General features: G+C 37.9%; 1 protein-coding gene across 1 annotated transcript in view; it reads right to left on the reverse strand.

The window, feature by feature from the left end:
- MYO1E (myosin IE) overlaps window positions 1-27,566 on the reverse strand; it is a gene marked incomplete at both ends in the record, with an annotated part of 86,203 nt that overhangs the window by 12,081 nt on the left and 46,556 nt on the right. The window contains 15 exons of the mRNA XM_079540715.1: window positions 2,216-2,361; window positions 2,885-3,054; window positions 3,730-3,844; window positions 8,052-8,196; window positions 12,600-12,698; window positions 16,354-16,460; window positions 17,394-17,475; window positions 18,057-18,142; window positions 18,867-19,034; window positions 20,132-20,218; window positions 21,391-21,477; window positions 21,852-21,932; window positions 22,962-23,158; window positions 25,360-25,492; window positions 26,529-26,663. Of these exons, the coding sequence (XP_079396841.1) occupies window positions 2,216-2,361; window positions 2,885-3,054; window positions 3,730-3,844; window positions 8,052-8,196; window positions 12,600-12,698; window positions 16,354-16,460; window positions 17,394-17,475; window positions 18,057-18,142; window positions 18,867-19,034; window positions 20,132-20,218; window positions 21,391-21,477; window positions 21,852-21,932; window positions 22,962-23,158; window positions 25,360-25,492; window positions 26,529-26,663 (1,838 nt within the window). The remainder of the gene's footprint in view (window positions 1-2,215; window positions 2,362-2,884; window positions 3,055-3,729; window positions 3,845-8,051; window positions 8,197-12,599; window positions 12,699-16,353; window positions 16,461-17,393; window positions 17,476-18,056; window positions 18,143-18,866; window positions 19,035-20,131; window positions 20,219-21,390; window positions 21,478-21,851; window positions 21,933-22,961; window positions 23,159-25,359; window positions 25,493-26,528; window positions 26,664-27,566) is intronic.

The following is a 27,566-nucleotide window of genomic DNA, read 5'->3' on the forward strand; positions in this document are numbered from 1 at the left end:
GGAGATGTGTAAGAAAAACCCAAGCCCTATAGTACCACCCAGCCAATTGTCCTATTTTTGCTCACTTGGCAATGAGCCTGACTTTATAATGCTGTTGGGATATCCTGTGCCACTGCTTATCAGATAACTGTAAAGCTCAGTAATGTACTGTTACTAAAAACATCAGCAAATTTCCATGAATACTCAATATGCTGAACAAATTCTAAATTTGGTAACTGCAAATTAAAGTGCAATTCGTTCAGTAATTTAAACTGTGATGTGGTGTTACCTGCTTTAAACACCCATCAATACTGCTGAATATTCTGCCTTTCTTGTGTAGAGGTGTATCTACCCAAGCTTACCTCAGTGTACTGTGCATGAGTTTCTTGAAATAAATTTAGATAACAATGCAAGAACACAGTTATCCCCTGCCCCCTTCTGTTTAAAATATATTCCATGTATTACTTCAATTGAAACATAGCGTTGCTGGAAAAAATTGTACAAAGAAAGATCTGAAGTTTTGAGAATGAAATAATGCAACTTGTTTTGAACCTGGCCTCTCAAAAAATATTTTTTTCAAAAATACAGATTTGGTCACACTTGTAATACTTGAAAGTTTTGTTCTGGTTTTATTCACTGAAACCTTTTAAGCACTGTGAGCTGTAACTCTTGTCACTGACACAAGATACCTCAGATTCTAGTGGAGCAGCGACTTCTGTAGCCTCTGTGGCCAGAGCACTGAGTAACTGCTCAGCTGTATTAAAATATTCCTCCAGTGAGATCCATTTTGAAGTCAGCCCATCCTCATATGAAGACTGCCCCTTGTTCCCATCGTTGTTTTTTTTGTGGGAGAGGGGAGTGAGCAAATACGTGAGCAGCTTGATAGTCTGTAATTCTGCTTCTACTCTTAGCATGTATAAAGAAGGCTTATGCAACAAAATGAAATACAAGAAGTAAGGTTAAAACATGATTAGACATAATGTAATATGCACGTTTCCTCCAAAGTATGCAAATTTGGTTTTGCTTCAAAATGTTCTGTAGAATTTACTTACATGTGAGAAAAGTGCAACAGTCTTCACTAACTTGGCTGGCAAGCTGTGCTTTTCAGCTGACTCAATGCAGCTCTGCCTTTGGAATGCTGAAGGCCCAGCTTGGGTGTCTGCCTACAATCTGGTTAGCAGTTGCATGGCACACAGTCCAAACCTGGAGCACTAAACAGGCAGATTCTACTCTAACCTCGATCTACCAAAGTTGTTCTAAATTGAAAAATATATGGTAAAATAAACCACAAGTTTTGAAAATGGTATTGTATGCAGGATTGTTTTGCAGACCTTACCCTAATCTTGGAAGAGCTGTTTAGAACTCTGCAGAATTGTGCCATCTGCTTTTTTTTTTTTCTAAGTACTGAAGTATGTCTGTGAGAAGAGTTCTGGCTATGCTAAGAGAAACAATGTTCTATAAGCATATAAATAAAAACTTTGCAGTAACAGGCAATATACAGCAGTCAAGGGCAGACTTGAATTCCATTAAAACATGAAATTTTAGTATTTGAAGAATGCTTGTTGCCATATTAGGCTGGATCTGTATTCTTTCGTATTAAGTTAGTTAGGTACCAGCTCTGATAAACTACAATAACAACTGCTGAAGTATCCAGAGACTTTGTTTATCAGCCTTCAAAGGGATGAAGTGACACAGGCATGAACTTTAGTCTTGTGGGCTGTTTCTCCTTGGTTTTACTCACTCAACTAACCAGGTTTCTTAGTTCTCTGTGTACACCACAGCTATTTCCTGCAAGCTGGGACTGGTTTGACACTGTCTTAAGAAGTGATGTGAAATCCAACTAGGAATAAAGTTTTAGGATTAAAGGATTGTAATAAGCCCGGAGAACCACTCTTCAGAAAGCAGGGGACGTGCACAAGGTGTACTTACGTAGGGGACACAAAATTAAGCCAAAACTCACTAGAACTTCCTTGAACATATTATGGTGAACACATGCTTCACATAATACATTTTGGATTACACTTAAACTAAGTGGACTACTTTAATAAGTAGTCAGAAGTTTAACATTAACATCTATTACTGCAGCATTAAGGCTGGGAGTGAAAATAAGTCCAGCTTTCTGTTTGCAAGAGTCAATAAGTACAGCTTATGAAATACATTCTCCATCAATCCATATATTTCATGCTACTTTACACAGATTTCTCTGTCAGAAGAAAGACATGTTCAAGGTACTGACCTTAGAGAAACAGAAAGAATTCTCTCCACCTCCATCCTTCTCTTTAAGACTTCCTTCACTTGGCCTTTCTCTGGGCCCTGCTTTACTTTTTCACGCCCAATAAGGTATATACATTTTGGAGTGAGGACAAGATCTCGCTTCACACTCTGAAACACAAAATTATATGAAAATACACAGCTATGCAGAGACTGATGCTTTAATGCCATGATGCTGTTCCAAAGATATAAATAGTGCGATTTGGGCCAAGTCTCTGGTTTGAGTTGTGGGGTGAGAAGGAAACACTTGATTTACTGACTTGCATAACTCTGGAGTCAGACTGCATTGTATTTAAAAAACAAAAAACAAAACAACAAAAACAAAAAACAAAAACAAACAAACAAACAAAAAAACAGTTTTTTTCCTCTATTTCCTTATAGAGAAATTCCTAACATTTCCTAACAGCTGTCTGCCCAGCAAGTCCCTCAAAGCTCTTGTCCTAGGAGAAAACAGCACTGTGCTCAGATCAAGAGCACGGACTGCTTCCGAGTGTCTTCTTAGGTCAAAGACTTGTTTTTCAAACTGGTATCCAAGAAGTCTTTGGCACATGCAGTTTCTGTTAAATGGTGGTAAAGGCATCAGTACAGCACCCCAGCAGATCTCATCAATAGTGGATATTGCTCTATAACCTACCTTAAACCGCCTATCATATTTAGTCACAGTGTCTGCAAAATCAATCTTCTCCCGTTTGCCCACAAACTGGCGTAGCTCTGGGTGGTCCTCCATGCCTATGTAATCTCCCACAAAATTCCTGTTAATGCTGTTCCGCCTTCTCTCTTTCTTGTTCAGCAGCAGATCTGATGCTTAAATACAAAAAATAAACACTGATTAGTAGCACTTGCTGAAATTAGAAAATTTATCATTTGAAATAGCGAGCAGTTTCAAACAGAACTTGGGGAACAAGTGATAACCAAACAGTTTATACAATGGAAAGAACGGTGAGATGCTGCTATAAAACTCTGCATTAAGGATCCACATGATTACTGAATTCATTCTTACTAAAATACACTGATGGCAAGCTTGGCAGCTTTGAAGAATCAAGAGTTCTTCTGAAACTATGGAAAATCTATCCTGCTCAGTCTGGCTTTGAGATCAAAGCACCAGATAGTCCAAGAAAGTTGTGCATGCTGAACAGCCAACCTCATCAATGGTACCTTAGGTTTCCAACAGTTTCCAGTCATTCCCAGTCTGCAAAGCAGTGGTTTTCTCTACACAAAGGAATATATTTGCTTCATCTATAGCAGCATACTTTCTACTTCTGGAGTCATGGGAAATAAGTCATCAATACAGGCTCCCCAGGGAGGTAGTTGAGTCACCATCCCTGAATGTGCTTAAAACCATTTGGATGTGGTGCTCAGGGACACCATTTAGCAGAGAGTTGGGGTAGTATGGTTAGGCTGTGGTTGGAATTGATGATCTTGAACGTCTTTTCCAACCCGAGCAATTCTATGATTCTATGATAAAAACTTAGGACTTACCTTCTTCTCTCATTTGTACGTATTTTTTCCTGGCTGCATATTTCCTCCATGCCTTCTGGATGGCCCTGGCATATCCATCATACTTTCTCTCCCTCATCTCTTCTAACAAAAAAAGCTGCACAAGAAGACAGCAAGGTGGGTCAAAAATTTTACAAGAAAATTTTTTTGGAAGAAACGCTTTACATTCAACTTTCACATGTATTGCACTCCAGATCCAAGCCGGTCCTACTACAACCCAGAGGTGTTGAATAAGAAACTATCTGTGCAAGGTGAAATACAATGTGTTCTCACATTCACTTGCAACTTTCTTACTCATCTGTATTTAATACTGTTGAGTCCATTGGCAACATTTTTCCTTAGCAGTGATGTTGTAGGCTGGCTGTGGAATATATAATCATGATCATATATAATACATGATCACATAACTTATATCATTTAGCCTACACTGTTAATATTCACGAGGAAATGATTTATCAAAACTGAAGATCCACCTTCTTTTTAGTTCCCACTGAAAAATATGTAAATATAATGCATAAGAAAAAAATTCAAAATTATTGCAGGATATGGCGTATTTCATTACAGCCTTTTTACATATTGTAAACTTACTTTTTCTTATCTTACTAGAAATATGAGCATTTGGATAACAATTACAATATTAAATCAGTCCACTGCCTTGATCTGCTAATTGTTTCTCTCTACTGTGCCTTAAACTGACCCTGCACATAGCAGGGGGTTGAAACTAGGTGATCACTGTGGTCCTTTTCAACCCAGGCCATTCTACGATTCTCTATTTTTACACTGGTGATAGATGTGGTGTCACCACTATGAACTGGAGTCAAAAAAGCAGTTCATGGAATGGTGACGTGAACGCCTCACTGAAGAAAAAGTTCAAGATACAACCCTCATTGGGTAAAGTGATGCATGCTGCCTTTTGAGATAAGAGTGAGCCTTCTGAATTTCCTGGAACCTGGACAAACCATCAGCTGTGGCTGCTACATCACGCTAAGCTGAAGGCTTGAACTTCCAGAGTCAGGCCAGAGAAGACGACAACCTTTCTCCAGTAAGGTGATAACATCAGGCCCCACACCAGTTTGAAGACCATGAAGCAAATTGCCAACGTTGGCTCAATTATCTTGCCACACCCACAGTACAGTGTGGATCTGGTATCTTCTGACTCCAATGTTTGGGACAATGAAAGGTGGACTGCATGGGCAACATCTTCCTAGCAATAACACCATCACAGCAGCTGCGAAACAGTGGGTCACCTGCACTGCTGCAGATTTTTATGAGCACAGCTTTTTTGCTCACTGGCAAAAAAGCACAGCTAGTGGTGGTGACTATGTTGAAGAAGAGCGTTTTGTAGCTGAGAATTTGCTCTATCAAATATATTGTGTACTCTTTGTATTTGCTTGTAATTTACATGGAAATAAATAGGAGGCATTACTTTTGGTGCAACCTACTTAGCTGTCAAAAGAGAACATTAGTAAAAGCAGGAATATCAAGAAATGAACCTGGGCTTCAGGATCCTTTGCTCACGCTGCTGCTAAACCATGCTAATCTAGAAAAAACATTGTTCATACTGATCTTAGAAAGAGAACTTGATCTTTTGCAAACTATTTCCGCAGGGCCTTGCTTGCTTTTGTAGTAAGTTATTTATTCAGGTGTTTGATGGAAATGTAAATAATGAAGCCTCATTTCTGCCACCCATAAAACCTTATTTTACAGCTGGAAAATCTCCATCCGCAGAAACTTTAAAAAAAACAAACCAACAAAAAAAAAAAAAACAACCAAACTTCACCAACACACAAGCACTGGAAAGTGTTTCCGCAGAGGCATGACTGATCCTGATGCAAAAAGTTCTTACGTTTGAGCCATGGCATGATCAAGCCTTGTCTAATTCAGCTTACCTGTGACCATGTAATTGATTTCTCTAACAATACTGCTAGTTGCAAATTATCAGTGCAAAACAGTCTGTCACTTGGGGTTGAATGTCAGAGTCCCAATTAAGGAAGTTCCGTGAAAACATCAAGTTAACATGGTTCAGTAAAATGCAGGCTATGAAATACTGAAGTAAAAATTCTTTCCTGACATATTATACATGTGTATGTGTAGATACATAGATAGATATAAAATAATCCCTCTTCCCCTTATACTCCTGAGCACATCAAGTTTTTTCCTCCAGGTGCTTGCTTTCTTTACTGATGGAAGACAATTTTTTTCACTTCCTATTTCAAGTGATATGACTCTTCACTACTGTTTCAAGTCAATGTTTTAGTAACATGAGAGATTTCTCTTTGATACTAAAAGATATAAATTAAGCTTTAGAATATTCACATCATGTTTTTCAACTTAAAATGAAAAAGAACTTCTTTACGGCGAGGGTGACGGAGCACTGGAACAGGCTGCCCAGGGAGGTGGTGGAGTCTCCTTCTCTGGAGATGTTCAAAACCACCTGGACACCTACTTGTGAGACCTGCTGTAGGGAACCTGCTTTGGCAGGGGGGTTGGACTCCATGATCTCTGGAGGTCCTTCCAACCCCTATGATTCTGTGATTCTGTGACATAACTATTTCTAGTATTCTCAATTAAATCTACTATTAAATAGAGGATGAGTACATGAGTACCAGTAAACATTTTAAGTCCTTTCTCTGGAGAGAGAAGGAAGGAGGAGGAAGAAAAAAAAAAGAGAATAAGACAAACAGGAGTAAGTCCCAGCCCACTTGTGAAAATAAGGCTGCTGAAAATCTGTGCTCCCGTAAGTGGTAAATATACCAAAGCTTACGGCCTTTTCAGGAGTCAGGGAAGTTATTTCCTTATGACCCATTACATAACTAAAAAGAAAAATAATTAAAAACTGGATTGATTTTTCCATAAGAGTAAGATCAAGAAAACAGCTACTATACAAGTTATTTTGTTATGGATATAAATAGTTTCATAGTGAAAACAGTAAAACCAGGTTTGCAGCAGTGTAAGATAACCAACTGGCAGATGCTGTTTAAGTTACTAATTCTGTTCCCCTGTCCTTATGAGCAACTCAGTAAGCCAAAGAGCTACTTGACCAGAGTGTGTACTTGCCACCGCCCTGTCATAAACTTGAGGTAATCAGCAAAGGACTACATGTCCCAGCTGTTGTCACAAGAAGAGATATCAAAGACACACATCCACTCATGTTCAAGGTCATAACAAGACACAGGTAAGCCAAAATTCTCTGAAATCTTAGGAAACAAATCATGACCTGTGCTATGCCGGAAGGCAAGCAGAGCTCACGCTTCTTTGTAGTTGGTAACTAAGGTGCATTGATTGCAATGACTAACTAGGATTAATCCTATACTAGAATCCTGTTTGGCCAACATACATCCAAGCACCCTATACACCTTGAACACTAATTATTATTATAAACATGTCTTTCTCAAATGACAGGGATGCTAAAGCACTGCTTTTCCTTAACAACTGAGACTATCCTTCTGACTCTATTCATTGCAGAATCAATTTTGGTTACAACTCTGAGGAAGTATTATTTTCCCTCTGGGATCTTGTTGTGTGATTGGGTAGTGCAAAGAAGTATTCCTTAAAAGGAAAATGACAGAAATAGAAGTGTTCTGCTTTTATTTTGATGTGTAATTTAAGGCAAAGTACTAAGAAGCCATCTGACAACCAGAAGGTGTTTCACTAAGTAAGCCTGATTGCTTCTGATAGATAAGGAATACATGATTGTAAATAGAGCATACTTTCCTTCCTTGACAACTTTCCTGAATAATGAGGTAACAAAACTGTTCCAATGTTCCGTGCAGTTCAGAAGCCACAGGATAAAAGCAGCCTTAATTTGCCTACCTGATGTTTTGGAATGGGATTTCTAGTTAGCTATTCTGTGACATTGGTTTACTCAGACATATTAGGGAATTTTTCTCTTATTTTCATCAGTTCTTATCCTCTTATCCTTTGAAAAAGACCTGTTAGCTTGGGCAAACAGCCATACATGTGTTCTCATGCCACGATATTCCTTCATACGACAGATTCTGATGGAACGTCACCATGTGCAACCTGACACCAAAGCATCTTTGTGTGTCCCATCTCTTCTTCCTGATGCTCCTTGTGTAAGTGTCAAATTGATGTATAAGGACATACTGTACCCATCGCAGAAGTGAGATTCTAGTGTCTACTGCACCCACTGCCTCAAGGCATCTGTGACAGCCCTGCCCAGGTTGACTTACATTCTGATGCTTCTTCCGTCCTAGCAGATAAGCTATGCATCATTGGAGCAGGAAGGCCATGTATTTTAGCAAAAGCTTCATATTTATAGACTTGTGTCCTGCCATACTTACAGACTCTGGAGCTTTGATGAAGACTTTGGATTTCCCAAGTTGGTATTGATCAGGATCCATGTTGACCGATTGAAGTAGGTGGAGAACTCCTTGCTTCTCATCTCCTTTCCAGGAAGGCCAAGTTGCTTTGGTCAGAATGGCGTACCTTAATCAGCAAGGAGAAAAAAACATCAAAATCTGACATCAAACATCAGCAGAATACCACTGACTCCTAGTCAGACCACAGTAGGAAAATGTTTGCTCCCTTGGCAGTATTTATAGAAGCTTAGAGCGTAGGAAGATGCAAAACTATATTATTTGCTTAGTAAGACCAAACAGCTGCAATGAGAAGGGCAACAGTGTCCAGGAATCTCCCATTTCCAGATTCTAAGTAAGTGGTTAATTACAGAAAGTTTTGCTCTAATCTTAAATCCAGGGCGAGGTTATTTACTAGCAATGACTTATGCTGCAGGTTAAAGTACTTCCTTACCCTTGGTACAATGGACTCCTTCCCAAGCATGTGACCAACTTCCCCCTTAAGCTTTTCTGTCTTCCTTACTCTTACAAAGGCTTTTTGTGTTTCTAAGCAAGTAGACAAGCTCATTCTCCTAACCCACCTGTTAATAACAGCTGGTCTGCATGTAGCAAGGAGGCATTCTTGGCTTTAACCCATATAGCCTTTGGCTTAGCGTCTGCTACAGGAGGGAACATCCTGTGACGTTGGTGCTGTCTGGAGGGAATGCTGAGGTGAACTGACCATAAAAAAGAGCTATGGAATGAGGTGGGGAAGTGCTGTAATGCCATGCATTTGATAAGCGAGTAGCCTTCTATCTCATGGTACTCTCTTTAAGCTTTAGAAATGAGGTAGATGCTAGGTTACAGCTCCTTCTAAACTGTCCACTTTTTCGTGCTTAACTGGCTCTTGTGGAACTGACAGATTTCTTGTTATTCTGCACACTGAGAAGAGCTAATGGGCTTCAGCTGCATCAGCATGCCTGGGGATAACTAACTTCTCTAGCAGAAGCTATTTAAACTCCTCGGGAAGAGACTGGAGAACACCTAAATGTGTTGTAACACATTTGCACATCTGGGGCGGTGTGGCTGGAGGACTGCGTAGAGGAAATGGACCTGGGGGTATTGATTGATGCTCGGCTGAACATGAGCCGACAGTGTGCCCAGGTGGCCAAGAAGGCCAATGGCATCCTGGCTTGCATCAGAAACAGTGTTGCAAGCAGGAGCAGAGAGGTGATTGTTCCCCTATATTCAGCACTCGTCAGGCCGCACCTCGAGTACTGTGTCCAGTTTTGGGCCCCTCACTGCAAGAAAGATATTGAGGCCCTGGAGCGTGTTCAAAGAAGGGCAACGAAGCTGGTGAGGGGTCTGGAGCACAGGCCATATGAGGAGAGGCTGAAGGAGCTGGGAATGTTCAGCCTGGAGAAGAGGAGGCTCAGGGGAGACCTTATTGCTCTCTATAACTTCCTGAAGGGAGGTTGTAGTGAGCTGGGGGTCGGCCTCTTCTCTCGTGTCATTAGTGATAGGACCAGGGGGAATGGTTTCAAGCTACGCCAGGGGAAATTCAGGCTGGACATGAGGAAGTATTACTTTTCAGAAAGGGTGGTCAGGCACTGGAATGGACTGCCCAGGGAGGTGGTGGAATCACCGACCCTGGGGGTGTTCAAGGAAAGACTGGATGTTGCGTTGAGGGACATGGTTTAGTAGGAGCTATTGGGAATAGGTGAACGGTTGGACTGGGTGATCTTTTAGGTCTTTTCCAACCTTAGTGATTCTATGATTCTATGATTTTCCCCCACAGATCTTCTGTTCTTTAGCCTTGACTCTTTTTCTTCGTATTGCAGTAAGAGTATTTGAGCTATATAGACTAAATCATGCTTATTAGTGCAACTATTCAGTTAAATAAGGTAGAGTATGGAGTTTAGTTTGTTGTAATTCTCAGGTAGAAAGAAGTAGGCAGCTTCTAGTAAAATGTTCAGAAAAATCACAGAAGGAATTGAAAGGAAATTAATTCAGGAAATGTTCATTTCTTATTCTTACCATACCTAAAATGTTATCTAGTCAAAACCAAGACGTAGTGTCATGCAACTTAAATAGCAATGCCACATAAAGACATACAGCAAACTGTTAAAAAGGAACATACTACAAACAAACAAACCCTGGATACCGTGTACATGAAAAGAAAAGGTTTATATATACAATTCAGTAGGATTCAAATAGTCTAGTATGCTATCTTGTTCAACTCTATTAATTATCAAATGCTCAGATACTAGCATGATGGTGTAACAGAAGTGGCTCTCATGACATCTTAAATATAAATGTACATGGCACATAATCTGTTTACAGATCATGTAAGTTATTTATCAGTATTTATGGGATAGACAGATGCACAGTAGTAAGCAGGAGTTGTATATAAACTAACTCCCCTCTTATTTAAGGAACTCTTCTGCAGGTTCATCACGTATCTCCAACAATACAATTGTACAATCAAGTCTGAATTTAAAAGAGCTTCAGTTAATAAAGGCAATCAAAACTGTGGAACCTTTCACACAACAGAAGTTGATGCCACATTTCAGCATGCTGTAAATTCTTTCCTATCCTATCTTGTGAGCTTGGAAGGAGGGCATTGGAAAAAGTAAGACTGAAGACTTCTATAGTAAAGTTCTTGGGTATAAGAATAGATTTGAAATTCTCCTTTTTCATTAATGCAAGCTCACTTCATATAATTTATGGTTAGGACAAGTCTACAAGGCAGAAAAAAAAGAGCATAATATGCACCAATTAAGCATAAGTCCTAGAATTTAACATTTCATCTGCATCAACTCTATCATTGTCCACTGCCATTTAGGAATGAATAACATTTTTCTCCAGGGTGTTTCTGCAACCTTCCCATTAAATAGCTCATATCAATACCCATTTATCTAAGTTTTTCAAATTTACATGTAATTTAAGCTTATGAGGGATTTCAGCATACTGTGTTCTTAAAATGCTTCTGAAACAATTCCAAAATCATGATCACTGAAAAAAAATTATTATAAATTCAGAGTAAGCAGTTAGTTTCTACTTTTAATTACAGGAGTATGGAGTTCAGCTTTCTGGTTATGCTTTGAAACACATGAGCCTTTTCAGTGCCTTTGGCTTTTTGCATGCAAACATAAATTTCATACATAAGTCTATTCAGTCTGAAATCTCCACTTACATTGAGCTGCCAATGAGCTCCCAATGAAAACAAGTGTACAAGCATGCATTTCCTGACCATCCCATGCCTCAGCCCGCTTCTACTCACACTGACCCATGGTGTCAGAAAAGAGTTTGTTCTCTGGATGTTAGGGAACTGTAAATTGAAAGGTTGCAGGAAAGGTTTTACTTGTAACAAAATGTAAAATTTAACAATACTGATTTGAAACAAACAAATTGGTTTCAGCTCATTGTAGATCTCTGCACACGAAGTGCAGCGAGCTTTTCACCCTCCAGAAGCACCATGTGGCTTTCCTCCGTGCAGACCTTTCTAGACTTGCACAGCTCTCACAATTAGTTTTCAACAATCGTTAGGCTAGACTAGAACCCTGGTATTCATTATTAATCTGTTAGTCTGTCTTTGCAGTAACCTTCAAGTAAGGTTCTGTAATCTGAAGACCATTCATGTTTAATGTCTGGGCTCGAAGATAGTGGGGAATAAAATGATTAAAAATTATCCCATGATTAAAATGGAGTCTATACCTTAAGGTATTTTAGAACTGTTTATTACTAGATAATTAGAACCCTCTGTATTATAAAGTATACAAAGTATTATCAGTGGCTTTGTTCTGGGTCAGTTGCTGAATCATACTCCATTCCTTGGAATAACTGATTTATTTATTTTTTTATGTTCTATTTCAAAATGTAACACAAGGATTTCTAACGGAGGTGAACTGTCATACAACACCCTGGTTTGGGCATTAATTAAGTGCATGTCTCAATTTTCTATAATAAAAAAGAGACTGAATGTTGCCTAAATAAGGAAATTGCTAATTGTTAATAGGATTCAGTAGCTGGTGAAGGTAGCTAATTCATTTCAACAGCTGGTCTTAAGACACTGAAATGAGGATTTATCTCATGGCTTTCATTCTGTGAGCAGCTGCAGCATTTGTTTGTTACCATTCCCAGCTGTTTTAACACCAGCAATTTCAGCTAATAGGTTACTCTTTTCACTGAGACTGCTGAATGGCAGGCATCTGTTTCTTTGCCTCCCCTCTGTCACTAGGAAAGAGTGACTGGAGAGTGACAGTAACATTTTAAACAGAATTTAGTTCCCAGAGCCTTGGATTCCACAGATATAGAGCTCCTAGAAGAACCCTCCAAGAAGAACTGTGGCCTTAGGCACGTTTGGTGGAAAGTGGAAAGATTTTAAAGACACAAAGAGACTGTTTTTCAAAACATCTGCATAGCCTAGATCTTTAACAAGGTAAATACTAACAAGGAAAAGTGGGAAATTAGAAGCTTTCAAAACTCACAACTTTTTTATACTCATGATGCAAGCAAACATTCTCTAATACTTCCAAATTAGCATTACCTTACCTCTGCAAAAACTTCTTGAAAACCCGCCTGTAGGCATAGCCAGCCCTTCTTACTCGAATATTTTCTTTCAGACCTAAGTATTCTACTTGATGTTTTACCCTGTGGACAAAAACAAAGCAAGATTTATAATCCATTTTATTTCAGCATATTTGTGGATTGAAGTATTCTTATTAAAATCAGATCTGTTTAAAGACTAACTCTAAAATTAATGCACAGGTACATGAAATCTACTTATTCTTGCACGCTGTGTGGCAAAACCACATTACTGAAATATACAGCAACTTTCTTTGGCATTCTTTTCAGTAGTCAAACTTCCTGTCTCCTAAGTAATTTATGTACAAATTTCTTCACTAATACCCATAAAAGATCAAGTAACTACCTACACAATTATATCCAAGGCAGTGGGAAATGATGATCCTTAATGTAGTTTGTGTGTGTGTTTTACATGCCCCAAACAGGAACAGCTGCTCACAGCTCATTTTTGGCTATTCTGGAGGACCACATCTGAGGACTGGAGAAAGCCCCAGATGCCAAACCTTTATCACACAAAGAATCAGATGTAAGAAACTCTGAACGGTGTATTCATGAAAAGTTAGCACTGTTGCAGACCTTACCACAAGGCAAAGGGAGGCTGTGAGGATAGGCACAAGACCTGCAGGAGTTCCTGGTAAGCCTGCTCATGGCATGCTTAATTCTGAAACAAACAGTGAGTTAGTCCCACTGAAAGTGTTAATGGTGGTGGACAACTGAAACATCGCTATCCCCAAACCATTACAGCTCCCTCTTGCAAGATCCTTTCTTTTGGGTTTTAAAACAGGGAACAAGTATTTCCCCATAAATCTCAAGGCAGAAAAGCAGCTGAAGAACTTCCTTTTGGCACCTTTTCCACTTTCTGGAGCCATGGAACGTATTTTCTCTTCCTTCTTACATATCCTCCTAGTCTACTTTTTAATGCATGGAAATTTCATTTGAAGAATTTCAGTTAACTTTGCTCACAGTGTACAACACTTGCTGTTTTGCTTTGCATTAATTATCTCTTCTAAGTCACATGGCTGGAAGAGGCAATGTCAGCTTTTAATTCTGAGTTCTGAAACGCTGTGTTCAGGGGCTCCACCGCCATTGGTTTTGTGGTGGTGTTTTGTTTTTTTTTATCTGAGGCAGATTCTGGAAACTTTAGCTGTCAGTCAGAAATAGGAGCAGTTAAGATCTTAGTCCTGTACATTCTAGAGTATAGAACAAAGAATAATATGGAACACAGTAGATAGCAAAGAATTCACAAACAATTTTTAAAAAACGAGGCTGTAAGGAACCATGTAACCTTAGTCCAGTTTAAATACTGTTTCGCTGTTTACAGAAGATTTTTCCAGCCTTGAAAACCCTCTAGGTTAATTGAGTGTTATTTCTCTAGCTATTTTGAAATGTTAAATTTCAATATAATGTGTACAGCCTGTTGATTTTTCTTTTTTTGGTAGACAAATTCTTTTCACATGACTCAGTATCAAGGGAAAAAACTTCTGAAGTCCCATGCCACAACTGACAAAGGCCCTTTGGTTATTTCTTATTTTAAGGAGCACTGATCAGTTATTTAATGAGATGCTGCTCTTTCTTCTAATAACCAAAATACAGCACATCTTAATCTTGCTGTGCTCAAGGAATAAAGTATGTTTTGTACCAACTCCAAGAATTCTGGTACAGTAACAGTAGAAAATTTACAGACAAAAATACATTTTCCTGTTTATAGCTTTTCCCTCCTATTCACATCTGGAATAATGCACTGCACCAACACTATTACTCCCTTTTTCTTAATGTCCTGCCAGTATTAGTGTCTAGCAACAGAGAATTTGAGACATTTTTCTGTTTTTCCTTTTCTTTCTGAGAAAAGGCATACTGAAAATCTCCCTCCAGGCATCAGCCTTAAGCAGGTCGGGGTCTGGGAATTCAGCTGATGCAGCAATTTTGAATACATGTCCAAGCAACTATGCCAGGAGCTGAACAAAAACACATTTCTAGGAACACCCCGATTTTCGGAGTAACTAAGGTGTTGTACAAGGTTTAGGTACTACACAAGGTCTACCTTAAAGTGCAAAATATTCTGAAATTATTCAGCAGTAGAAGAAAGCTGGAATTATGTGGCACAAGGATGGGCTTTGTGAAGCTTTTCCTCATTCAGAAACACTTTCATTTCATTCACATTCATTAAATGATCGCAGAAGAAAACCAAGGCCACTAACCCAACACAGCAAAATACCCCATATGTGCATTCAGCTGCATTTCGTCTTTTTCACAGCAAAACTGTGAAAATATAAAACTAAACAAGCTGAAATTTGAGTTGAAATTTGCATATTCTTACATCTCTTTTCCTTGGATATGACACTATTGTCTCTATGTGATGTGTTAATATTTGAGAAAGGGCTTGAAAGTGGAGAGAATGTTAGTATTTTTAATTGGGATTAAAAATTACCGTTATCCTAAGAATTCATTCCATTTGTAGTCGAGTCTGATACCACACAATCCTTGTATTTAATTTATTATTTTAGCATCAGTAGCTGCCGCACTTACCAAATAAAAAACAGAAATCTTGCCTATTTTTACTTCAGAATGGGCTTCCTGAAAGCCAGCCTCTTGTTGGACTCCGTTTTTGTTTGTTTGTTTCATTGGTTTCCTAGCAACACTTTCCACAATAAAAGGCCTATTTTCCAATATGTAAATGATTGATTTCAAAAGCCCTCCAATGTACGTGGTTATTACTTCACTATAAGTTTAGGCACACTTTCACTAGAGTAATTTTTCTTTTTTCCCAGCGTCAAAGTGAAATTAAGTGGTGCATAGCAGGATTTTAAGGAGTGGGAAGGGAAGGAAAAGTTAGAGAAAGGATCTGCATTTTCTGCCAAGATCTAAATGACACTTTCAAGGGGCAGTCATGATTGTGGCTTCTGTAAATGCTCTACATCTGCATGTAATTGTGCTAGTCTGTGTGCCAAATGGCAGGAAGTGAATTTTGGTGTGCTGTTGATGTGGTCAAGAGTGTTCTTTATCAGACTTCACAAATTGTTTCACTGTGATTAAAAAAAAAAAACCCACATTGCAAACATCAGCACTTTTACCAATACAAAAAGTACTTATGTATGATTAAAAACGTTAAGTTTTAAGTTTTTTTTGTACCCTACCTCAGTATGAGAAAGAAGAGCATCTCTTTCTTAACTATAAGAAGATACTAAAAAGAACCATACGCTTAAAGATGCCTTAGAGCAGATGCAACCAACCAATTTTTTTTTTATTTTTTATTTTTTATCATAAATCCAGTGTCTGTACAACCGCCTGAGATCATATTCTATCAATCTCCCTTTAAAGAGATAGATAATGACTTAGATAGATAATAACTTCAAGTTCAGAAAGTAAAAAATAATAACAAAAACTATATTCTTTGATTTTATATATATGTATATATATATAAAAATGTTGGTTTTTCCTGGTGTCTGTGTGTGTGTGTGATTTTTTTGATCCACGAAAGTAAATTCAAACATCCTGCTGGCTTTCTGCTACCCAATAAAAGCTGTTTTCAAAGCATGAAGCAAAAGTCAGAATTAATTCAGAATTATTTAGATTGAGATCTCATTTCTGAAGGCTTTTAGAGCTTCTAGTTCTGTTTGTCTGTGGCTTATATGATTAAAAAACATGAATTTTTGTAGGGTTTTTTTGGGTTGTTTTTTTTTTGACTCAGTGCTTGTTCCTATCACGCGCTCTTGCTTCATACCTGCTCTCCTCCCAGTCTCGAGGTTTCTTTGTTTCGTTGGGTTTGATGCAGCGGATGTAGTGGGGTGTGCACTTCATGAGGGTGCCAACAAGATCGTTCGCTTGTTTCTGTAAAATTGAGGGAAGAAATATAGAAACAGAGGTGAACACGGTAAAACCTCTGAGAGAGTGCTAAGGATATCAGCCATCTGCTGATGATCTACGTGGCTCTGGTTCTTCTCAAATTCTTTCACAAATCATTTTCCTCTATCACATCCTGTTATTCTTTCTATTTAAAACTTACCCACATTGGTGCCTATGAACGCGTCTGTAAAACATGGAAAACTCATCCTAACAGAAACTCAACACCTTCTACCAGTCTCTCATGAAAACACAATCAGTAAACAGAAGTCCCCATTATCTCCAGCTATGTAATATATTTTAACTACTATATAAAAATACAGTGGTGAGTATGGGGAATGCATCAAGTGGTCTTAACTGTAAGGTTGAAATATGAGGAAAGATGCTGAAAAAATACTGAATTTCCAAAGTCTTCAAGTACATTATCTAAATGTATATTTTACACCAAGCCTCAAAAAAAAAAAAGATGCTTGCCTTCTAACACTTACTGCCTTATTCAGCCCACGTTATGGTCAATAGAAAGACTTCTGTTGACTTCAGTGGGTGTAGGATCAGGCCCTGCTGCATTTCTGCACTATAAAGAGACCAGTTATCTGTAGTTAATTGTAGGACATCAAGTGGCTGAGTGAAGGGGCTCATTCATCATGCACATGCAAGTACTATTACCACTACCATCAATTGCTCATTTTGAAAATTCAGCACCATAAAATACAGCTGAACAAAAGGTTTAATAAATAGCGATGCCGGGCAAAACACGATTCTAACAACTAAAACAACGCACTGCTTTGTGATCCGAACACTCCTATGTCTATCTTTAATAAAGGTCTGGATAATAAAAACAAAGACTACCCTCTTTTTAGTTTAGGTATGCTTGCACAAACACAGCCACATTCATATATGCACATACGAAAATAGCCATACCTTGATTTTACTGCCCGCAGTGGTAGGACGACCCTTTTTGTCTACCTGAAGATTTTCAGGAAACAGAGCCTTTATAAAAGGCCTAGAAAAGAATAAAGAAAATAATGTTGGTAAAAGACAATTTGATGCAGAAATGTAAAAAAATATGTGTAGAAGTTGGTAGTTGAGCAGAATATAAATAGCTTTTTACATTAATCCAGAGTGCTATCAAATCTATTTTAATCTTGGTATTTTCCATGAGCTTCATTCCTCACAGAAATCTCTATTTTAGTGAGCTTTGGGAGACATGTGATACCAGTCTTCCAGACACAAAGTGCTTCCTAAAAAGCCTCAATTAAAATACCATAACAGAAAAAAGTTACTTCGTATGTTAAAACAGTGCCTATTTTACAATAAGGCTATAATACTGACAGCCTTCTTCAAGGCAGAAAAATATTTATCAGTATAGCATTTGAGCTGGACATTTTAGTGCCCTACTTACTCAAATTTGCAGGAAATGAAGATCAAGCATAACAGAATCTATACTGTTTTACTGTAGTGATGCTTCATTTCCATTTTTATGCGAATTACTTCACAAGTTGTGAAGTAGTTGAGAAGTTAGGCCCTCTGCATCCATCTAAACTAGCACATTATTCCTAGCTTTAGCAAACTTTGCTTACGTACAAATCACTGCTCTGCATGAGTTCAATCAAGTCCGTGAAAAGAACATCCCGATTTCTCTCGCAGAATCCATCCATATCATAAGAGACCTGGCCAAGGTGGAAATTGATTGTTTGTGGTAAGTTGAGAACCCAATAATTACAGAAAATTTATATCCTGTCCTCATCAGTAGCTGTTCTGAAGTTTTGGTTAGTCTGATACCATTTAAGGACAGTATAGTGATGACTAAATCCTTGCATACATTACTTGACTCTTTCAAAACAAAGGAATTACATCCATAGATTTAAGCTCAACAACAACAACAACAAAAAGACCTATGAACAAGTCAACAGAATGCAATACAAGTGAATTTAATACTGAACTTTACAGAAAAAAAAAATGCATAACAATGATGTACTGTTATTAAATATAATAGCAGGAAATGATGAGTAGTCTGAGAAATATACCCAAGTAAGACAGAAATGTGCATAATACTTCTAATTTGACCGGTATATTATCTCTTAAGGATCATTTTTAAATGCCTGAATGCTTTAAACTTACTGCTGTTATGCAAGGAGGATTTTAAAGCACCAATTTATTATATTTAATAGTAAGTTTTGGTTACTATGGTTGACAGCAGCAAGGCTCAGACAGCTCTCCTAAGTAAGGAATGTACATTAGGGCACAAGATCCCTGTATTGTGAAAGGAAGACAATATCTCCTGAGATGATTTGGCTATTTAAAGTCAGAATAACTTTCTAGAGCTACTTCTTTCCCTTTGCTTTTTCTTTATAAATACGTTATGCAGAGTTCAGTGATGATTTTCCACATTACCTTTCCAGCATAATGATGAATGATAAATCCTTGGTTCCAGCTATTGAAATGTTCATGAGTTCCAATCTGCATCTGGAGTTTTTGAAGCAGTGTTTGGTCAGCTCCTTCCCCCACCGCATGCATTGTGGCACATACATCATCTAAAATGCTCATAATTCCTGGGGGATTCTAAAACATTTCAGAAAAACAACAAAAAGTGAGGGGGGGGAAAAAAAGACTTTTTTTTCCCCAAGATCCCCCCCCAAAGAATGTTATTTACTACAAAAACACAGCAGAAAAAATTCACCATCAGATCAGTCTGCAGAGTTCATAGTACAAATTAATTTGTCCACTGGCACACAGATAGTTTAAGTACAGATGCAAGTACATGTAAAGCCAGTGACAGAGTGGGAAATGAAGGGGGAAATGATGCCTGTAGTTCAGGATAAATAAATTTGTTTTAATTACTTTGCAATGTAAATTTTTTTCTGTTGTTATTCTCCCAAAAACATAAAGCCATGTTTGAAATAAATAATTAAATTCACATGCTGCATGTGACAAACTTATAGACAAACAGATCTAAGATTGTGACAGAGATCCAATCCTTTTCCTAGTTATCACGATGCAGATAGAAGCCAGGTGAAATCTGAAGTGCTTTAAAGCACAATGCAATGTATTCTGTGAACTACCATTAAAATTTATTGTCTTATATGAGAACTATCTGTATTCTAAAGAACAACTGGATAACAACATCTGTTGTCATCCCAAGACAGAAAGGAATTTATGCTGCAGAATGTTCCCTGGAGCAAAGACATACAGATTTCTTCTAGCTACAACAATTTCTAATACTTCCTCTTCACTTGTTCCTGCTTCATTTGCAAAAGGACCTCAACAGAAGCTGCTACTGTAGCTTTCCCAAAGTGAAACACACATCCCAGGGACAGAGAGAGCCTTATCTAATACATACAAAAGAATACGTCATGAAATTCATAACAAATTTAGGTGACTAAAGTTATAATTTGCAAACAGGGAACTTTCAAGACACCATTTGTCAATCATGCTATCTTACGGTTCTCTTTTTGCCTACTATCTTAAATAATATATATCTTAGATCTCTCATAAGATCTTATAAAATATCTTATGTAAGACTTATATATAGGCTTAGTATGACTCAGCCATACTAACAACAGTATTTGCATTTTTCTCTTGACAGCAAAGCAGTTGCCCAAATATTTTACAGAAAAATCTTGCTCTGTTTTTTCCATTTGTTTATGCCAAATACTTACCACTTTGTTCTCTATGAGGTCACACACTATTTTGTTGTTAAAGTAATCTATTGGAGTCCATCTAATTCCTTCTTGCACGTATTCTTCCTGTTAAGAGGAAAGACGCAAATATTGCCTTGCCCAATACACAACATCCATACAAACTCCACTCTACTTGTGTTTAGAAAGACCTGTCCACTCTGTTATTGGGTAGGGGCAGCAATGACCCACATGACGATTTAACCCAGCTCTCTACCATCTAAGAGCTGACCTAAAATTCCCCTGTTCTCCCCACTCTTGCTATTCACAGCTCTTGAGTAGTCACCAAAAAGAGCAGGACTATTTTTTCCCATGCGTTCACTGTCAAAGCATTTTGCAAACTGAAACAAAAAGAGCTTTATGTTCTCTTGACAATTCAGTTAGCATCCATATCCAAACTATTTTAAAAAATATGAAGATTGTGACTGTGTATCACAGATCAGGTCTTCAAAATGCCACATTCAGAAATGGACATAAAGTGGAGACAACTCTTTTTATTTCTGTACACTATTACTGTAACCATATCTAGATATGGATTGAAAAAAATCATACTGAAATTTGACTAAATTAATCCACTTAGCTACAGACATAAGAGTGCAGCTAAACACTTAGCAGGTAGGTCACTCCCATGCTCAACTGCACTGATCAGTTACATTTACACAAAGGCAATTCTGTGTGCATTCCTGAAATCCCTGTCCTGAAGTTGGTGCCAGGCCCGAGCTCATACTGTATGCAACACCGTCCCAGCTGCACTGTCTGCCCTCCCATGCCAAAGCTCACATTCACATAAAGAGTGGTTTTACAGTGAGAGTTTGAGCAGAGAAATGCAAATAACTTCAGAAGTATTTGTGCATTTGCCTCAGTGATCTAGTTCATATACATTAAAAAAGGAGCGTGGAGGAAACTAAGAGAAGTATTCCCATTTAACTCTGTGCCGTGTCCAATGAAAGCACAGGGATGGAATCAAGCTGAAGTTTTCCATTTCTGTGAGTCAGTATGCAGCAAGTCTAGGCAGAGTCATATGACTTCATTAGTGCACTGCATAACGGACTCAGTCGGTTTACATTCTCAGGGTTAGCCAACAGCTAAGGTTTGGGTTGTTTTTTTGTCTCTCTCTCTCTCTCCCTCTAGCTTACCAAGGCAAATTTTATTGTTAACAGATGATGAAACCTCACTTTTTCCACCAGCTGAGAAAATGATAGCCCGTTCTATGAAGACAAAAACAATGAATGTCTGGTTACCTGTTCCGCCTTCAGTGTCAGTTCAATAAAAATCTGCTGCAGCTTTTCATTAACAAAGTTGATGCAGAACTGTTCAAATCCATTTTTCTACAGAAAAAGGAAACAATAGAAACTTAGAATCATGTAGTAACTCTTAATTTTTATGTTGGCAATATCAGGAGAAGCTGTAAGGAAATACTGCCAGTGACAGATGGGTTTCTGATTTTATAGGCATGCTGTGTAATCTCAGATCTTTCAAGATCAATGAATTAATCTCTTTCAATTTCCATCAGTATTTCTTGCTTACTAAGTGAGACATTAGCAGGGAGAACTTAATGCCCTGGAAGCTGGCTTATTTTTTTTTCCTTTTACTCTGGCCATAAGTTTGTCTTTCATGTTCTAGATTATTTCTCCTGTAAATAACAAAAAAAAACCTCTCTCAGGTCAGACCAGCTCAAACCCTGAGTAGTGCATTGGCTTACCTGGAATATTTCAAAACCATAAATATCAAGGACACCAATGTTGTATTCTTCATGGTCTTTCTCCATAGCTTTATTAATGGACTAAAAAAAAACCACAATGGAAAACAAAGTAAATTTTATATATTTAAATTATATGCCCTTATTTAAATTATATAACCCTTTATATAAAAGGGTTTCTGCATAAGTAACATATTTGAATTGAATATATATATATATATATATATATATATATAAAAAAAAAAATAGGGTATACTACTTTCCTTTTTAATAAAGTGTTTTTAATAGCTTGAGAATGAACAATATACTGTCTTGTTTTTCAGTCAGTAAGCCTCTGGACTTTCTTTGTAAGTCTTTCTCCTTTGCAGCAATGAGCTCAGTTGAAGAAAAAAAAAAAAAAACAGCGAACAGAAAAACAGACCAGCTTTAAATCTGTAGTTAATGCATTTTGCAGATAGCAACATGAAACTTTTTACCAATTTCCGCATTCAATTATTTTACACAGCAGAAATTTCAGAGCTGTCACGATGAGGAACACTTGTGATACACTAGCAGTGCCACCAAGCAGCAGACTTCATCTAGCTAACATCTGTGGCCAAAGAAAAGGCTTATCCCCCACCAATTCAACCACCAGAGTCACTTGGTCAGAGAGTACTCCAGCATGGAGAACAGAATTCAAGCTTTTGCTCAAATGCCACAACATCAGGATGCTGCAGAGACTGGGACAGGATAACAGGAGGCCAGTAACATAATGCACTAGTTCTGCTCATTTGAAAATGCTCAACTATATAGGAGAAAGTGAGACCTGTTACAGAGAAGTATGGATGCCGACAGGAAGGAGATACCAGGACAGGACAGTAGTGGCAAGAAACTGAACAAATACAGTGCTGAAAGCACAGCTCATTTGCTCCAAAGAAAGTGCAGCATCTGTAATAAAATCCATGCCTTGTATGTGAGCTGTGGTCATGTTCCCTCAGCACTGCTCAGTACTACTGCTAAGGTTTAGGCAAAGAAACATACACGTGCTGAAAAACAGATGGACAAGAGGAGCTCTGCAAGATACAATCCCAGTGTACTCATATCAGTACTTCAACAGAAGGAAATCCAACTTACATCCACCAAGTAATCAAAAACGCGGGCATGAAGAGCCTTGGCCAGTGCATCCCTAGTGTAGCAAGCCTGTTCCACATTTAGTGTTACATTAATGGACTCGGATTTGCCTCCCCACTTGCTGTCCATCTGTCTGCTGGTCAGTTTTTCCTTTAGGCGGTCCTGGTTAATTCCCAGGAGGAAAGCAGGGAAAGCCAAAACTGCAAGAAAGATCAGAGTTGCTGGATTATGATTTACACTAAACCAATGCAGAATAAAAGAAAAAAAAAATACATATATATACGAACTCTGTGGTTAAAACAATCACAGAGATGGCATGGTTGGAGGAGATGAAAAGAAAACACAAAGCTCACACTTAAAATTGAAGCTAATGAAAGTGGCTTGTAAACTATGAAAGGTTTAAAAAATAATGAAGAAAATAGTGCTGCTTTCTAAAATCCTTTCCCCTTCTTCCTCTAAGGATATTGCAAAAAAACAAACAAACAAAAACCAATCAACCTTCAATTCCCTTGCTCTTTATTTCTTTTTACTTTTTTTAATACCTTACTCTGAAGCCACTTTGCAAATTCTGGCTTCCCTTTCTAAAAAAAGCAAAGCAGAAAAACAGGTATCTGCACGAAGCAATAACAAATCTAACGTTTCTGCATCTTTAGCACATGGCGCAGGTGACAGCTGCAGGTGGAACAGGAAAAGAGAAACTGCTTGAAAGCATATGGAAATAGCTCCCAATGGTAGCTCTTGCAGGTACTATTGCACTTCCACTAAACCACAATAATCCTCTAGTGACGTTTCTTCCATGTTCCTTTGCTTTCAGATCCACCCTGCTCATGTGAGGAGGACACAAAACAATCATTAATGCAGCAGCCACTTGAGCTTTACAAATCTGTAACAGAACAGCACGATGATTCTTTAAACCCCTTACTATTTTAATCCAAAACTGTTTTTTTAATTGTAAATAACTGCCAGCTTTATGAACCTGATTTCTTACAATCAGCAAGGTGATTAAATTTACCCTTAGGGGAGCAGGAACCAGGGGACTAATCAAAACTGAGTTGCTAGCAACAGCTCTGGTAACTCACTGAGAACATGACATGGCTAGCCATCACATATTGTGAAAAGGAAGAAACTGCAGGGTATTGTAGACCAAATAGGCTCACATATACTGGAAAGATGCTGGAATGAATTATTTAGCCAATATTAACTGTCAGAATTTATGAAGATGGTATAATGATAAGAACCACCACGCAGAGCTCTGAAACTTTTCCTTCACAGTGATAATAATTCACTGGAAAGGAGGAATAACTGAACATGACCTGACAGACTTCACACTCTTAACATGCCTGATTTTTTTCCATTTTTAGGTCTAGAAATTACTTTAAAGTGGGATATGCAGGTAATTGAAGAAACAATCCTCAAAGAGTAATGGATGATGTTCCGTGAAATAGCTTAATGCACTGTCTTCAAAGAAGCTGTAAAAGACGAGGATCGCTTCATCAGTTCTCAGGAAGTGTAAAATATATCTCCCAGTACAAACAAAGTGTAAAGAGGGACAGTTTCAAATTGTTTTCAATATGCAAAGAGAGTAAGTAGTATTTAGCATGATTTGTAAGGAAGACAAGTAATGAGAGATTATTGTTAATCAAGCACTATAACAAACAGAAATCACTGTCAGTTTTAAAAAAGCATTTGTTTAAATGTTGAGAACAGTCTCTGTACAGTTGAGTCTGACTCAGAGTAAGAGATCTGGCTTCCTGAAGAACATCTTTTGCATCAGTTTCTATGCAACTGGCTATATAATAACAATAACTCCATCGAGCAAAACTGTTGAATTTTGATTATTTCCATCTGAAATAAATGCTTCCCTTTGTATTTCTCCATTAATATTCTCCCAAATTAAGAAATTTTTAGTAATTTTTATTTCTCAATTTGTTAAAATAACTAGCAGGAGAGCAATAACACAGTTGAGTGGGGAGCTGACTGCACAGGATACTTCATTCATATTTAATTTTCCTAAAAATAGAGTAACAGATGCAGCTTTCCTAAACACAAACCACAACAGATCATTCTGAAATAAGAGAACAAATAGGTATCTATAATCTACTGCAGATTTTTGCTTATTCACTGTGGGCTCAAACAACATGTAAGAAACAGCTTCTTTTTTCATGCTTGACAGCTGGAAAAGGATTTCTTAAATTCAAAATTGCACTCCTATTAAAGCCTATAGTGCTGTACTAGACAAAGAGGGCCTTGGTACCATTGCTGGTTCTGGAAAAATCTGAATTAGCAGCCTTACACTTAAAGAAATGATGCACTATGTTTGGATAAGTAGCTCAAGATGGAAGTTCAGCTCATGCCACCTGGGTTTCAGCCCATTCTTGTCAGAATTTCCAGAGGTACTTACACTCCTCACTCTCCACTGCTGCATAGTTGCCAACTTCTTTGAAGCTAATGTTTCCCAAGTGCAATATTCCAGCCACGATCTGTAGCACCAACGTCTGTTCCTCTGCAAAGATCCCAATCACACTCATTGCATGCTAGGAAGAAAAGAATTTTTAAGCAAAGAATCTTTTCAATGACTCTCTCCATTAAAGTCATTTCAATTTTTTTACCTTAAAAATTCAAGTTTTTCAAATGAATTCAAACACTTAAGGCAATGAAATTTCATTATCGCCAGAAATTTCAAGGTGATAGAAAACCTGATATCCTACTCGAGCATTTCTGTTCTTCCTTTTTAACCATTAATTACAGAAGCATTTACATACACCACTTAGAGATGAGTTAGCTACATAAATTCTTGAAGAATTAAACTTGCAGAACAACAAGCACCTGCCCTTAAGCTTCACACTGAAATCAATTTCACTGCAAAATGCAAAACAAAGAACAGTTTTGTTCCCTCTATACAGACAGTTTATCTGCTGAGATGAACAACTGTGAAACTCAAAAGCAGCACAATCTGTCTGGTTCAGGCTATTTCAGCCACTGACTAGAAAATGACTGACTGCATCATTGGGCTCTGAGTACATGACAATATACAGGATGTCTTCTCAACGTAACTTTTCCCAAAATTCCAAAGTAGCTAGAATCTACAAGTAATTTTTTTATTTTTTTTTTCTGAAATCTCTGACCCATGCCTTCTTAGTCCCTTTATGCAGCCTCCCAGCTGTGCTGTTTTTAACAGGAAGAAAAGATTAGGCGCTCTCAAGAATCAAGGTGAAACAGTCTTCTTCTACATGCTCCCTAATGGAAGTTCCTCACCATTTTCACATTCTCCATACTGTAGATTCCTAACAGAAGTTTGTCTGCATACAATCCAAGAATTTGCACCATTATGAAAAAGGACAAACAGAAAACAAAATGTATTTCTACACAAAGATGGAATTGTAGCCATCTTCTCAGGATTCTTAGACTGTAACAAAGATTCTCCACAGGGTAACATACAATCTCTGCAAGTAAACATAATTTATGTACATTGCCTGCACATGAATTTGTCATTCCCAAACCAATGTCTTTGCTACGAATGGACAGTGAGATGAACACCCACTGCTACACAAATCGGTGTCAAGAACTCACCAGTGTTTCTTGGAAATCAGATTTGTCATTGATGTCATCTACTTTGTAAGACCCAGAGAGACTCAGATAGTAATAATAATCCATACTGGTAATGCCAAGACTGCTTTTTTGTTCAGAAGAAGCCCCTTCAATTAACTAGAAAATAAAAATCTTCATGTTAGTCACTGAGTAAAAACTTTCAGCACAGATAAAGTGGGTCAGAAACTGGTGACTGAGCCTGAAATTACTGGAAAAGACAAGGACAGTGCTGTGCCAGGCTAGTAACCTTCTTATTCTTTCACTAGCTTGACCTGAAAGATCAGATGCTTATTTCCATTCTCATAAATGGTTTAGTAAACATCTAGTCTCTTTACCACAAAGATAAGGCAAAGCTGCTTTTTCAGTCTTCAACATTTTACCTAAATCCTCAAAAGCAACATATTTTCCATGCTTGCTGAAAGACAAGCACAGTTGCCCAGATGTACAGCAGTGATAGGAAGGAATGAACTAATCTCCAAACAGAATATTCAAAATCCTGTGGTTTTCTAATTCTCTGCATCAAAAAGCCTCTCTCAGACACAGAAGAAATTCAGAAGGGAACTGCAAGTTGTTTATACACCTCAGAAGAGGAGAGTGCACAGCTTCTGGAGCAAGTCTAGCTCCAACTCAGCTTTCCATCTTCATAACAACACTTCAAATGTATGTGAAGCTGCATACAGTCGCTCACTTACATTGCACTGCCTTTACTCTAGTTTTGTAGAGCTTGACTTCAGCTGATAAGAAACTCTCATGTCAAAGACAAGAAAAGGCCAGAAAAGCTTTTTGGAACATAAAAACCTGGGGATGTTTGGAGGATTCAAAAGCTGTTATCCTATACATCCCATAAAACATAATTAAATCTCTATTTCAGAGCTGTCGTACAGAGTTCTAGAGCAGAAAGTATGATTGTATAGATCAGTTCATAGAGAGAATTGTTGGAAAGTTCTCATTTTCCATTACATTCTATGGGATTTCCCCATAAGAGAGTTATCAGTGAATTTCCAAGCTGATCATTTGAAG

The sequence above is a fragment of the Tetrao urogallus genome, assembly GCF_951394365.1.
Source record: "Tetrao urogallus genome assembly, chromosome: 11".
In the NCBI taxonomy this organism is placed as follows: domain Eukaryota; kingdom Metazoa; phylum Chordata; class Aves; order Galliformes; family Phasianidae; genus Tetrao; species Tetrao urogallus.